This window comes from Trachemys scripta, chromosome 4, assembly GCF_013100865.1.
Source record: "Trachemys scripta elegans isolate TJP31775 chromosome 4, CAS_Tse_1.0, whole genome shotgun sequence".
In the NCBI taxonomy this organism is placed as follows: Eukaryota; Metazoa; Chordata; order Testudines; family Emydidae; genus Trachemys; species Trachemys scripta.
The window spans coordinates 108316870-108330116 of record NC_048301.1 but is presented as its reverse complement, the minus strand read 5'-3'; the positions used below and the strand labels follow the sequence as shown (position 1 = coordinate 108330116).

General features: G+C 42.0%; 1 protein-coding gene across 1 annotated transcript in view; it reads left to right on the top strand.

Annotated features, from left to right (window-relative positions):
• Positions 1 to 9385, top strand: part of MUC2 (mucin 2, oligomeric mucus/gel-forming) — a 59762-nt gene extending 50377 nt beyond the window's left edge. The window contains exons 30-41 of the mRNA XM_034768774.1: positions 476 to 698; positions 1041 to 1141; positions 1279 to 1310; positions 1686 to 1866; positions 2076 to 2180; positions 2822 to 2862; positions 3485 to 3604; positions 4104 to 4202; positions 5157 to 5285; positions 6198 to 6237; positions 7304 to 7433; positions 8927 to 9385. Of these exons, the coding sequence (XP_034624665.1) occupies positions 476 to 698; positions 1041 to 1141; positions 1279 to 1310; positions 1686 to 1866; positions 2076 to 2180; positions 2822 to 2862; positions 3485 to 3604; positions 4104 to 4202; positions 5157 to 5285; positions 6198 to 6237; positions 7304 to 7433; positions 8927 to 9176 (1451 nt within the window). The 3' untranslated portion in view covers positions 9177 to 9385. The remainder of the gene's footprint in view (positions 1 to 475; positions 699 to 1040; positions 1142 to 1278; positions 1311 to 1685; positions 1867 to 2075; positions 2181 to 2821; positions 2863 to 3484; positions 3605 to 4103; positions 4203 to 5156; positions 5286 to 6197; positions 6238 to 7303; positions 7434 to 8926) is intronic.
• Positions 9386 to 13247: the final 3862 nt, after the last annotated feature.

The window sequence follows — 13247 nt, the reverse complement described above, 5'->3', positions numbered from 1 at the left end:
CTAATGACTGTAATAAACCCCAAAAGCTTTATTGAAATAATTTTACAGGCCAGATTTCAAAGGTGGGGGAAATAGATGAGCCTGTAAAAATGCATGTGTGCTCATTGTGTGTGAAATGCTCTACATTTGTTTGAGCAAATGCCTGTGTGCCCAGTGTGTGGATTTTGCAGGCACAATGGGTGAATCTACATAGTTAATGGGAGACAAACTTTTTTTTGCTGGTGCAGCGTGGGAGCATTCCCATCTTCAAAAATGTGGCTCTAAGAAACGCTAGCAAACAAAAGTATTTGTATTCAGAAGATCAAATCCTGTCCTTACCCTGGCACAACAGGATGAAATGTTGCTTTGCATATGTTACTTAGTGTAAAATCACCTACCACTCAGAGACCGTGCAATACCTGTCTATTTGCAGGAGGGGTCATGGATGGATTTTTTCCCTCTTAAGTCTGAGTTTCTGGGTTTTTATGGTTCTCAGTCAGACCTTCAATGTTATTGAATGAGTCAGACATATTTTTAAATCTATTTGTTTCCAATGTTTGTTTGAAGATTGCAAAAGGTGTACACTTGCTGGGCCTCCTTATGATGGTCTTGCTGAAATATTTCTTTCTCTATATTTCTTCCATTCAAGCGCTTAAGTGCCCATCACACAGAGTATACAAAGCATGTGGTCCTATTGAAGAGGTGACCTGCAAGTCAAGGTAAATAGTTACTTTCCTGCCAATCAGGTGCCCTGCAACTACCCACTGATAGATAATCCACAGAGAAGTGAGGAATATCCAATTTAACAATCTTGATTTAAAATAGAAATCTTTGAGACAGCCTTTAACTGGTTATCATTATATCTGCCCTGGTATCCTCTCATACAGCTGAATCAAACACTGTATAGTGGAATAAGCTAAGATTAGAATCAGGATGATTTAAAATCTGTAAATTTCACATGTGCAGTTTCTTTTGCCCATACGTTTCTGGATAAAATATATTTGGCCAACCTTCCACTGTGTGTCATTGATGATAATGTGGGCTTTTTTTGTCTCGTACAGCCAAGTTGCACAAAACCAAACCAGTCGTGTGGAAGGCTGCTTCTGTCCTGCTGGAACAATGCCTTATGGTGAAGGTGTGGATGTCTGTGTAAAAACCTGCGGTAGGTTGTGTTACCATATTTAAATGCATGTGCATTTCCTTTTTGTTGTTGCCAGGTTGTGTGCACAATATAGTTCTGAATCTGGCTACCTGTCATCGTATCAGTGGTAATGAAGATTTATTTTGCTCTATTTGCAGGGTGTGTTGGACCAGATAATAAACCAAGAAAGGTATGTTACACATTTGCTTTTCCATTGCAAGTATTTTGTGTCTCCTCCATATCGGTCCTGTTTTGTATAGACTCCCAGGTTTTCATCCATGCACTTATTTGGTAGGTGAGTAGAATTTTGAAAATCCTTGATTTATATTTATCTCAGCTTGAGTTATACATTAGTGGGAGATATTGTCTTTAGACAGCTTCTGATAATCCGTTTCCAGACTACAAAATAGTAAATTTATAATTCCACTCTGCTCCCTCCTAACACATACATGTACACGTGCTTACACTTAAACACACAGCACAGCCCATTGAAAACAACAGATTTATGTTCTTTCTATTCTCTAACTATTCATTCAGTTGCTTTCTTCTCTTTCTTTAATGACAGTTTGGGGAAGTTTTTGAGTTTGACTGTAAGAGATGCATTTGCCTGGAGGGTGGAAGTGGCATTAGCTGTGAGCCCCTCAAATGTCCAGCGCAAGCGGATAAACCAAGCTGCAGTGATGAAGGCTTTTACGAGGTCACTGAAGTCAATCCTGACAACATCTGCTGCAGCATAACTTCCTGCAGTAAGTTCCCCTTTTGCTTCATTTACAGCATTCCTCTGTCCCTCAAACTTTCTTTTGTAATAACAGTTGGATTATTCATTTTTGTTAAATTAATTGAGATTAGTCTGTGAAGCCCAGGCCAGCTAAATGCTTGGACTGAGCCTGTCCAAGTGGCATATTTCTCTCTGTAGCTGTTATTTTACATTTCTCTTGGCTTTTTCCCTTTGCAGGATGCAATGCGAGCTTTTGCACAACCATACCTCCTAAATGTAAAATTGGTTACGAACTTGTTTCTGATATTGCCACTGGCAAGTGCTGTCCTACGTATGAGTGCGGTAAGTCGCTTTTAAATATATGAGAACAGTCAGTATTGTACTTTACATGCTTGAGCATTAAGGTTGGTAGCCAATACTGTGTGCTTCTCTCTTGGAGGAGGCAACAAAACCAGGCTTAGATTCTAGGTTGCTACCATGGACGAGCCCAAGTGGTAGCTGAGAAAATGGTGGTGCAAAGTGGATTAGATATAGCTCACCCTTGTCAGGTCATATATTTCTGGTTATATGCCTATGTAAGAATAGTGGGATTGTTGACCGGGACTTCAGTCCTCCCATAAGAAATTGTCCCTATGCACTTTAGCGATTGGAAAGGCAGATGATCATTCCTGGATCGTTCCAATTAAACGTATCAGGAAACGTTTTGCAACCATCCAGTGGACATTCTGGGATGTAAAACCTGGGATATAGATATTCAAACCAGACAGTCTTTCTCTTTTGCGGGTGCAAATTGTACCTTTGAATTTGTACACAAATATTTGTGTCCGTGTATTGCACAATTTGCACTGCAAAAAGGGAATCTGGGTGACACTTTTGAATATTTGTGTTGTGATTATTTGTGAAGGAAATTTGCATGACTGGAATAATAAAACTTGGCACTTTCCTTGCATGTATAACTATACAACTTCTGCCTTATTTCACAGTTCCCAAGAAGGTTTGTGTGGTTGGGAATGCTGAGTACATGGTAAGTTTCCATTTCTTCATGAGAAGGACTCTTGGATGAAACATTTGAGTCCCAAGAGCATCCTTTAATTGAAGTGCTTTGAGGCAGTTTGCATTTGGTACAATTCATTTTTAGAGATCCCCCCCCGTCCCCAAACTGCAGTCAGGGATTTATCTGTTACACGAAGCCTAACACTTTTCAAAGAAAGTTACTGCATGTAAGAGAGAATGAAGCACTGGTTCTAAGCAGCAGCACCATGGATGTAAAGATTTGTTTTTAATACACAATGTACATATCCCTAAAAAATCAATGCACATTTAACATCAGCACTTTGCTGCACTATGCTAAAGCCTCGCTGTCACAAATAAAAAGGGATGGGTAAGGGCCACATTCTGTACTGACTTGCACCCCTATAATTCTATTGGCTCCAGTAATTATTTTATTTATTTAATACAGACAGGTATTAAGTTACCCACTTCGTATGCACCATAATGCATGAGATGAATATTTGTCCTTTGTGTCTATATGTTTCCCTAGTGGATGTTTGTTTGTGGGGGGAAGTATTGGATATTAGAGATATGTCTCTCCTACACATCACGCCTTGCTGATACCAGAATTCTTGCTTTTTTTAAAAAAAATCTAGCCTGGTTCCCCAGTCGTTGCTGATAAGTGCCAAAATTGTGTCTGCACTGATAAATCGAACAGTACTGGTCTGAATGTTGTCACATGCAAGCGCATTCCATGCAATGAAAGGTGCCAGCCAGTAAGTAACAAACTTTAAAAAAAAAAAAAAATTCATGTATGTTTTCTTGAAAAGTAGCCATGATTGAGAGAGGTATATTCTAAGCAAAGGAATTCCTAGGTCCTAATTCCAGCTCTAACATTGGCTCACCTTGGGCAGTCAGTTTTCTGCATCTTAAGGATAGCAATAATAATACTCATGAGCATCATAGTCATGTTGTGAGGATTAGCTAACCGTGTTTCTAAAAATGCTTTGAAGATAAAGTGACATCTAAGCACAGTGTAGTTATTATAATGCCTTTGTTGCCTCCTTTTATTTTCTACTTTCATTATCCCTTTTCTCTTCACCTGGTGATTTCCATCTGTTACAAAACGTGACAGATCTAGATTATCCTTAAAACCATAATCAGTGCTGCTATTTAGCTGGGTTTTTACAGAGAGCCTTAGTCTGGTGCTCAGACTATTACATTTTTGTTTGTTTCTCAAGGACACTTTTAACCTAGTGCTTTTTTAATTCCTAGGGATATGAACTTAAAGATGTGAAAGGGGAATGCTGTCCAAAATGCGTGCAGACCAAGTGTGTTGTAAATAAGGGTGACAGCACCGTCCTCATCTTGAGTGTAAGTGTGCTGCTGCTCTTAGGAGTCTACCAAACATGTAGCATTCCTATTGTATTCCTCAAAGTGTTAACTGGGAGGAAAGACATGTCAGTTAGTGATGGGGGGAAAGGAAAGGTTCAGTGGCTAAGGCCTTGGCTACACTTACCCGCTAGTTCGACGGCTGGAAATCGAACTTCTGGGTTCGACTTATCGCGTCTAGTCTGGACGCGATAAGTCGAACCCGGAAGTGCTCGCCGTCGACTGCGGTACTCCAGCTCGCCGAGAGGAGTACCGCGGAGTCGACGGGGGAGCCTGCCTGCCGCGTGTGGACCAAGGTAAGTTCGAACTAATTCGAACTAAGGTACTTCGAACTTCAGCTACGTTATTCACGTAGCTGAAGTTGCGTACCTTAGTTCGAATTAGGGGGGTAGTGTAGACCAAGCCTAAGTTCAGATGTGCATTTGAAAGTTCAGCTGCTCATCTGATAGAAAGTCATCTGAATTTTTCTGATCTGGAAGATAGCCTGATCTGACAAGATCTCCAACCTTTCTCAGAAATTCTGTGAGAAGAGCCTTTCTTTCAGTTTTTTGACCAAGACATGGAAAGGTGCCAGAAAAGCTTGAACATGATTCAATTGTATTGCCCTTTTTGAGTAAAAGGCTATTCCTATTTAATATCTACCAGTTTACCCATCATCCCTAATCAAAATCTCACCCACTTATTTTTCCTTACCTCCAGAATACCCTAGGTCCCACACAGGGATTTCTTCTTTCCCAAGGAAAATTCCTTATGGAGCTCCAAAGATCCCCTCCACCCATGGAACCCCACAATACAGTCACTACCCTGATAACCATGGCAGTTATTTGTCTAGTATTTTTATGCTGAGAAATTAGGAGAATCTTTTTCAGGGGCTAGGAAGATTTCTGTCTAATGCGGAATCCTTCCGTGTATGCGGAATTTCCTTTTTGTATACAGCCTGGTGAAATGGAAAACGATCCAAAAGACAACTGCACCGTTTATAGCTGTGTGTCGATCAAAGGTCAGCTCATCTCCTCCACCTCAGAGATTACCTGCCCATCGTTCAATGAGGAGAATTGTAAAGCTGTAAGTAAATTTGGGACATTCGCCCTCATCCCTTATGACAATGCATTTTAGTTTGATCCAGCCACCTTACTATCAAAAGACACGACTGGGCAGAGGAGAAGCTATAATTGTTATTATTGGGGCTCAAATTCAGCCGGTGCTGTCTGGAGTGGAGCTCTGGTAAATATTTTCACACCTGTGGGGCGTGCCCTGGCATGCCCCGTGGCTGAAGCCCCGGCACCTCCTGCAGGGCTGAAGCCCCAAGCCCCAAATGGGGAGGGGCGTGGGGGGGCTCCGGGAAATAGTAGATAAGAATTTAAGCCCCGGGGGTTATGATTTTTTGTTGCACTAATTTACTTGAAGCATGCTTCCATCCGAAAAAGGGACATATGGTGCATATACTACATATTTATTGATGGGTTCTGAGGTTTATAGTAGGTAATTAGTGTCTCATGGCTTAAAAATTGACCAGTAGTGTGCTATAATGTCCTATCACACTATAGTCTGCAGGATCGAATTTGTATGAGACAGCATATTTTCATGAGTGTCCTGTAGGCACAGTGATTGCAATAAATAAGGGCTACCCCACACTTATTTCCTATTGAAAGTATTAGGAAATACTGTGGTATGTCAGATTAAACAGCATGGAATTCATGGTAAACAGTAATTTGTAAGTGGTGACCATTATATGTCACAAGCCTTTTCTTCAGAGAATTACATATTGCAACAGATTCCATTGTGAATTCATAGCTATTAAGGCCAGAAAAGACCATCATGGTAATCTAATCAGACCATCTGCATAGTACAGGCCACACAATTTCAACCAGTAATTCCTGCCATGGAACAAATTATTTTTCCCCACTGTGCATGCAGAAAATTTCAAAATACAGATAATTTTGATAATACAGATATTTTATTCTGATTTGTTTTCAGGGCACTATTACACTGCTGCCTAATGGTTGCTGTAAAACATGTGAGTATAATTATCCAGTGTTCATATAGTCACTACAAAACAAAATGGAGACTGATTTTTCCTATCTAAAAGCTATTGCTAATATATATTAATTTAAATAGATGCAAGTACATTCACACTAGTTATTTTGTGGAGCACATAAACTGTGCTCAGAACAGAGTCAGACACTGACTCTGCCTCAAGCAGCTTTCAGTCTAAACTGAGAAAAGTAAATGATTACTTTATTACTGTAGGCTGGCAGAAAAGGCCTTGGCTGAGTATGTGGTCACGTAGCAGATTTTGTTGTTATTAATAAATCGGTGCTGCCATAGAGTGGGCTTTGCAGCAAAAGTGCCTTTTGAGACAGGAAAAGCAGGTGAAGGAAAGGACCTAACTCAATGGCATCGGAAGACATTCCTAATGTAGCTCACCTACTGTATTTATATGTTTGGGGGGGTTTCTGCACTTTCCCTTCTGACTTGTTGAATTCAGTGCCTAATGCAGTGAAGTAGGCCATAGAAGTATCTAGATAAGAATTATAAGAGTTTTCTTTTCGGCCTTGAGCTGGTATGTTACAATTCCCTCCAGCAGTTTATTTGACACATCTCTAATAATTGGCTACTGCATGTGGCTTGGCAAAACATGCACTTCAGCACTGATCTGGACACTAGTAACATTGATAGTACCAAACAGTAATCATTCTGAAATCGTTGTTTTGATTTAATCAGCCTTCACTTTTCCCTCCACAGACTCCCAAACACACTCACATCATTTGATTTTCTATAAACCTAAATAATATATGATAAATGAGCCATTCTCTCTCTTCCTCACTTGTTTCATCATTTCCTTTGCCATTCAGTGGCTCCAATGAGGGACATGTTCAATAGACAGTCTGTCCTCCAGGCAATCAATAGAGAGCTAAAGTTTAAGGGGTAAAGCTGAGTGCTAAAGTGTTTGGCCTTTCTGGCTATTTTGGGTATTAAACACAGTTGTTTCAAAGCATCAGTGACTCACAGCCTGTGATGAAGCAGCATGGTGTTTTTGGAGCCATTTGATTGAAAGGCATTACCACTCTTTTCTCCCACAGGCATCCCTCGCGACAGCCCATCACCATGTTCTGTCACCCAAATCGTGGACCATATCACCCATAAGGGCTGCCGTTCTGTGGATAAAGTCTACCTGACTCAATGTGAAGGATCATGCGGAACCTTCTCATTGTAAGTAAATCAGACAAGGAGACTGTTTCTATAAAAGGGACAATACATAGCCAGGCTGAAGAATGGTAGAAGAGCTAGAACTGGTTCAACTTCCAGTCTCATGAGTACTGAAATTTGTAACTGGTTTGGTGAAACTGGCTAAAGGGTTGATTCACCTTAGTAATGAAGTCCAAAGCCAAGGGACACAGGGGGCTGCATCTTTGCTTCCAGAGAGTTGTGTTGATTCCTTATTGCCTACAAAGCGAGAGCCAGCTAGGGTGACCAGATGTCCCTATTTTATAGGGACAATCCCAATATTTGGGGCATTTTCTTCTATGGGTGCCTATTACCCCCTACCCCATCCCGATTTTTCACACTTGCTGTCTGGTCACCCTAGCCAGCTCACTTGTCATTTGTGTTAGAGCAACTTGGATATGTAGCATTGAGTTCATTCCCATTGCAGGAAATATCCTAATGGTAGCCATGTCTGAACTTCAACAGCAGAGACGCTACATTCCAATGATGAACATATAATGGGTGGAGGGAAAAGAGAGAGACTTTATTTAAATACACTTTGTAAGAAGGATTCAGAGGGAGACACTTGTATAAAGAACTGAAAAAAATGTGTGCTCAAGGGCTGTCCGTGACTCCTGAGATAATGGAGTCAGCATCATTGCTCTGGAGTGAGAGAACTTTGAAGAAACCAAAGGTACAGCTGCTAAAACCTAGCAAGAAACCTAGAATACAGCTGCTGAACACCATCTGACAAATGAAGTCTATAACCATAATTTCCCACTGGAATGATCCTTTGCAGCCTATCACTGAATACAATTGGCAGCCCTTATCTGGAGGAAAACCCATGATTAATCAATAAGGAAAATGAATTACAAATTCCTCATGGGGATTATTTATTTGTACTGCTGCAGTACTGACAGGCCCCAGTTAGGATCCCGATGGGGGTAACCACTGTATATAAACATAAAAAGATGGCCCCTGACACAAAGAGTTTACAGTCTAAGTTAGGCTGAGCCTTACAGGATGGTTAGGGCTGGTTTCACTGGAAGGATGATGCAGGGAGGCTTATATTGCAGCTGGCTACACTACATCTGATTGCTGTGAACAGAAAGTATCTAACTTAAATGGTTTGGGGCAAGGATTTCAAAGGGGCCTAAGGAAATTGGGCACCCAACTCCCAGTGACTTCCAATAGGAGTTGGGTGCCTAATTCCCTTAGGCCCTTTTCAAAATCCTGCCCTTGATGGCTTGGTTTTTAAAACAGCAGACCACATTATACTTGAACCTGGGTGCCTAGCATTCCGCCAGCTGGGCTAAAGGAGCAGCTCCCCTAACTCACACCATCAGAGGGCCCCTTTTACATATTATTCCCAATTCCTTACAGCAGCTTATTCACCAAAATTGCTCATCGTACTTCATTTCACTCTCTCTCTTTCTCTCTCTACTGCATGCCAGCTTATGGCAAAGTGTAACGGTATCTTTTCCCACACTAACAAACAGATACTCTGCTGAGGCCAACTCCATGGAGCACAGGTGTTCCTGCTGCAGGGAGGCAGCAACTAGCGAGAAGCAAGTTCTACTGCAATGCCCCGATGGGAAATCTGTGATTCACAAGTACCTGCACGTGGACCGTTGTGAATGTCTTGACAGTGAGTGCACACAACCCAGCTCCTCAGAAAAGTCAAAGGAAAGTGAAGAACAGAGTGCCATCGAACGTGTCAAGCGGGCCATTCAGAAAATATTGAAATGAAGGGGAGAAAAGTAATGGCGCACAGAAAAAAGTACAAGGAGGGTCTATGCACCAGTCTAATTTTCCAAGAGTAAATCAATGCTTTGCCTTTTCTCACTTCCTCCTCTTCTGTGCCCTCTCTGATTATTTGTAATTGTGCTCTATTTATTTGTATCTCTTTTGTTTAGTTTTAAGTTAGTTTCTTTTGCTTTAAATGATTAAAAATTCATTTCAGACGTGAGAGCTCTTTGTGTTTATTCGCCAGCACTCTTGAGCCTTCAGGGCTTTAAAGGGAAGGGAGATCTGTCCCAGGCCTAAGCAGTAAAGTGCCAGATTTTCTAAGTCAGTTGAATAACTATTTTGGCTCTCTAAGCTCTCTATGTCTGTCTAATATCCTGGGATCAACAGAGCTACAACAACACTGCATACGACAAGCCTCCTGTAAGGATCAATCCAACTCCCACTGAAGTCGGCAGGAGTCTTTGCATTGATTTAATTGCGGGTGAGGGGATAGAAAAAGGCAGTAATGCCTGTTTGTGCAACATCAGAAGCGGCTATCATATTCCAGCTATGTTTATGTAACCTCTGCCTAACCTACTCATCATGAATTAATACAATACACAACCTGGTTTGGCTTGATGCTCAACTAAGTACATCCAAGAGATTCCCACTTGAAAACCTTCAATATTACCAACAAATTAGAAGAGATAATTTTCAAGGCCAGATGAAAAATCCTAAAATCCTTCATCAGTTCATTATTCTGGCAAATTCTTTTAGACTTAGAAGTGTGAGTAAATACAAAAGTAATGACCCCAGAATATGGTCTAAAGCATTGAGACATTGTGCAAGTCAGTAACACACTAGTTTAGTTGACTGAATTTATTGATGAGTATAAAATGAAGGATATTGCCATTATTCCGCCAGTGTTCTTCATGAAATCACAAGTAGGTTTGTAAGGTTTCAGACTCTACTTTTTATACAACTGTCAGTAAAGGGACTCCATGAAAGTGCAGAAAATGCCTAGTAAGGGCTGGCCAGTGTACTGCTTGGTTGGCCACCTGGGAGATCTAGGTTTGATGTCCCAAGACAAGCACAGAGACAGAGTTATGCAGAGGCAATATGCTCAGTTCCTTTTGGCATTCCAGAGTGACTCCTCTGGCCCCATTAGTGAGAGACATTGATAGATCCCAAATTAAGTCCTGTTCATCCATCCATGGCTGTGTGGAAGCCTACAGGATGGCATGTAGAAAGAGAAGGAAATGAGTTACAGGACTCATATGTACATTGAGCTGTGGGCTTGAATGCTTGTCTACACTGGAGAAGCAGAGTCCATTGGTCAGGTGCTTACCTCCCTCTAACAGGGTGGAAGAAGGCGTTGTCATTTAAAAAGATATATATTGCACATCACCATGTTTGAATTTAACACATTCTAAGTTTATATTTGAGATCTAAGCATCTTTTCTCATTGCCATCCTTTCATATTTGCATCGATTCTTCCTCTCACCTAAAAAAAAAAAAACAACAACAAAAAACCTCCCCCCCGCCCCAATATTCCTAAAGAGCAAAGTTGTGTCACATACTTTAATGACAGTCTGTAAAAATGCTTTTGATAACAAGGCAGGTATTGGCTTCATCATTACAGGGAATTCTGGTGCCAAGCATGCAATGTTATTTAAGGGACGGAAAGCAAGCTTCTCACATAGACTTCATTGTACACAAAGCAGTTTATCCCTTGCTCATATGGAGTTTAAGTTTTGACTCTAATGAGTCCTGATAGTCATCTGTATACCCATGCACCCCACAGCAGGCTATGCAAAACATGGGGCAATAGGAGATGCAGATCCACACAGTTTGTTGGTCTTTGCAGTCCACCATCCTTGCTTACCAGATCCTTCCAGAACCCTGACTGGAGCCAGGAAATGAAGAACCATTTCCTGCCAGCAGACCTGTGTGTCAGACCCTCATTAAAGATACACGCAGGCAGTGGGTTCTGAAACTTATTTTTGATCATACCCGCCTTCTTTGTGTCTGTAGTCATTTATCCCCGCCCACCCCTTCTGCCATACAAGTACAAATACCTCCGCGCACCTCCAAAGGCAGATCAGGGAGTGATGGCTGGCTGGGCACCCAGCTCTGAAGGCAGCACCACTGCCAGCAGCAGTGGAGAAGTAAGGTTGGTATGGTATGGCATTGACACCCTTACTTTTCTGCTGCTGCTGGTGGCGGCGTTGACTTCAGAGCTGGGTGCATAGTCAGCAGCCGCTGCTGTTCAGCTGCCTGAGGGCAGAGCAGCTTCTCACATTCCCCCAGAATACATTCCATGTTCACCGGGGGGGGGGGGGGGGGGGAGTGGGGCACATCCCTGGTTTCAAAACTACTATGCCCAGGAAAAAGAATTTCTGGCTGTACTATGGAAGTGGGGGTTACTGGTTGTAGTTGGGCTCATCTTTTGAGGATGGAAATGGATTATGGATCCTTTTTGCGGAGTGTGAGACAGGGGTTACCTCTTTGGGTATTCTACACTATTTAGAGTACTTTTGCCTGTAATGGGGTTTGCTCTGTAGAGGATATGATTATGAAGGGGGTCTATCTTTGGAGGGTGGTTCCTGGCTGTAATGTGGTTCCTCTTTTGGGGGAGACAGTTTGTAATTTGTGGCGACGAAAAAGGAAGGAGACAGAGCACCAGGTCGTGGTAGCCGAAAATGCCTCTCAGGGACTTTCCACTGGGGTTTTTATTCTCTTACTTCTCTATTTACAACACTTATGAGTGGCTTAAGTTTTGCGCATAGGAGGAGCATACAATACTCATCAACATAACTTAACAAGCCCATATCTTGTGCACGTGAAAGCGAGCAGCGAGGGTGATGATTAGGTCAGCCAATAAGTTTCTCAATCACAGGCGTGGGGGTGTAGGCCGCTCCGGCCTCGCAGCCACGGGCACAGTGTGCCGCAGCCGTGAACTAGCGATTTGAGAGCTGTGTGTCCCTACAGTAATTGGGACTTTTCTTTGGAGGGACTCTTGGCAGAAATGGGAGTTTGGGGTTTCCTTACATCAACAAGGGTATTCTTCTCTACGGGCAGTGGGAATGATTAATGGGATTCCTTATATTTGGAATAAGAAGGACTCTTGGTTAATGATAAGGGTTCCTCTTTGGAGGGAAGAGCTTAAGAACAGAAGAACAGAAGAACATGGCCATACTGGGTCAAACCAATGATCCATCTAGCCCAGTATCCTGTCTTCTGACAGTGGCCAATGCCAGAGGGAATGAACAGAACAGGTAATCATCAAGTGAATTCCTTATTTGTGGTTATTTATTAACCTATCTGCAGTGTTTAAAACTACACATCTGGTTTATAAGGTTGCTTTAGCCTACTGTACTCTGTTCCCAAGTTCAGTACCTTGCATTGATGGATCCTCTAGGCCAAATCCTACAGTCTTCCCCAGACAAAACTCCCACTTAAACCAATGACAATGTTGGCTGTGTTAGAACTACATGATGTAGCCCATTGTGCTCAGCTTCAGAGCTCAATATGGCACAGAGCACCATAAATAGAAGAAGAAAAGCTTTGTGGACTCGAAAGCTTGACTCTTTTACCAACAGAAGTTGGTCCAATAAAATATATTACATCACCTACCTAGTTTCTCTCATATCCTGGGACCAACAGGGCTACAACAATAACATTGCACCATAAATACAGGCAATCAGGATCAGGGCCTGCCTTTGCATGGTTAACCAGGCATTAGCACAGCAGCAGTTTTCAGTCAAGATGAATAGGTCGCTATTGATGGAGCAGTTGTTTCAGGCTCTATGCCAACTCAGGTTTCAGTTGCAGACAGGCCATGCTACTAAGCTTCTTCTTCACATCCATGAGGGCTAGAAACATTTGTGTAAAATAAAAAGAGAGTCTGATTTCAGCACATGACTCCGGCACAGGCCTGTAGGGCTCATCTCTTCATTCAGCCTTGTTGTGTACTCTGTCTTTCTTATAAAAGAAGTTTAAATAGAACCTTCTAGCTAAGAAACGCTCAACAGGCACCAGCCTCCTCATGGAACTGATTCGTGTGCTAGGAGTTCTCCTCATTTAGGGAGG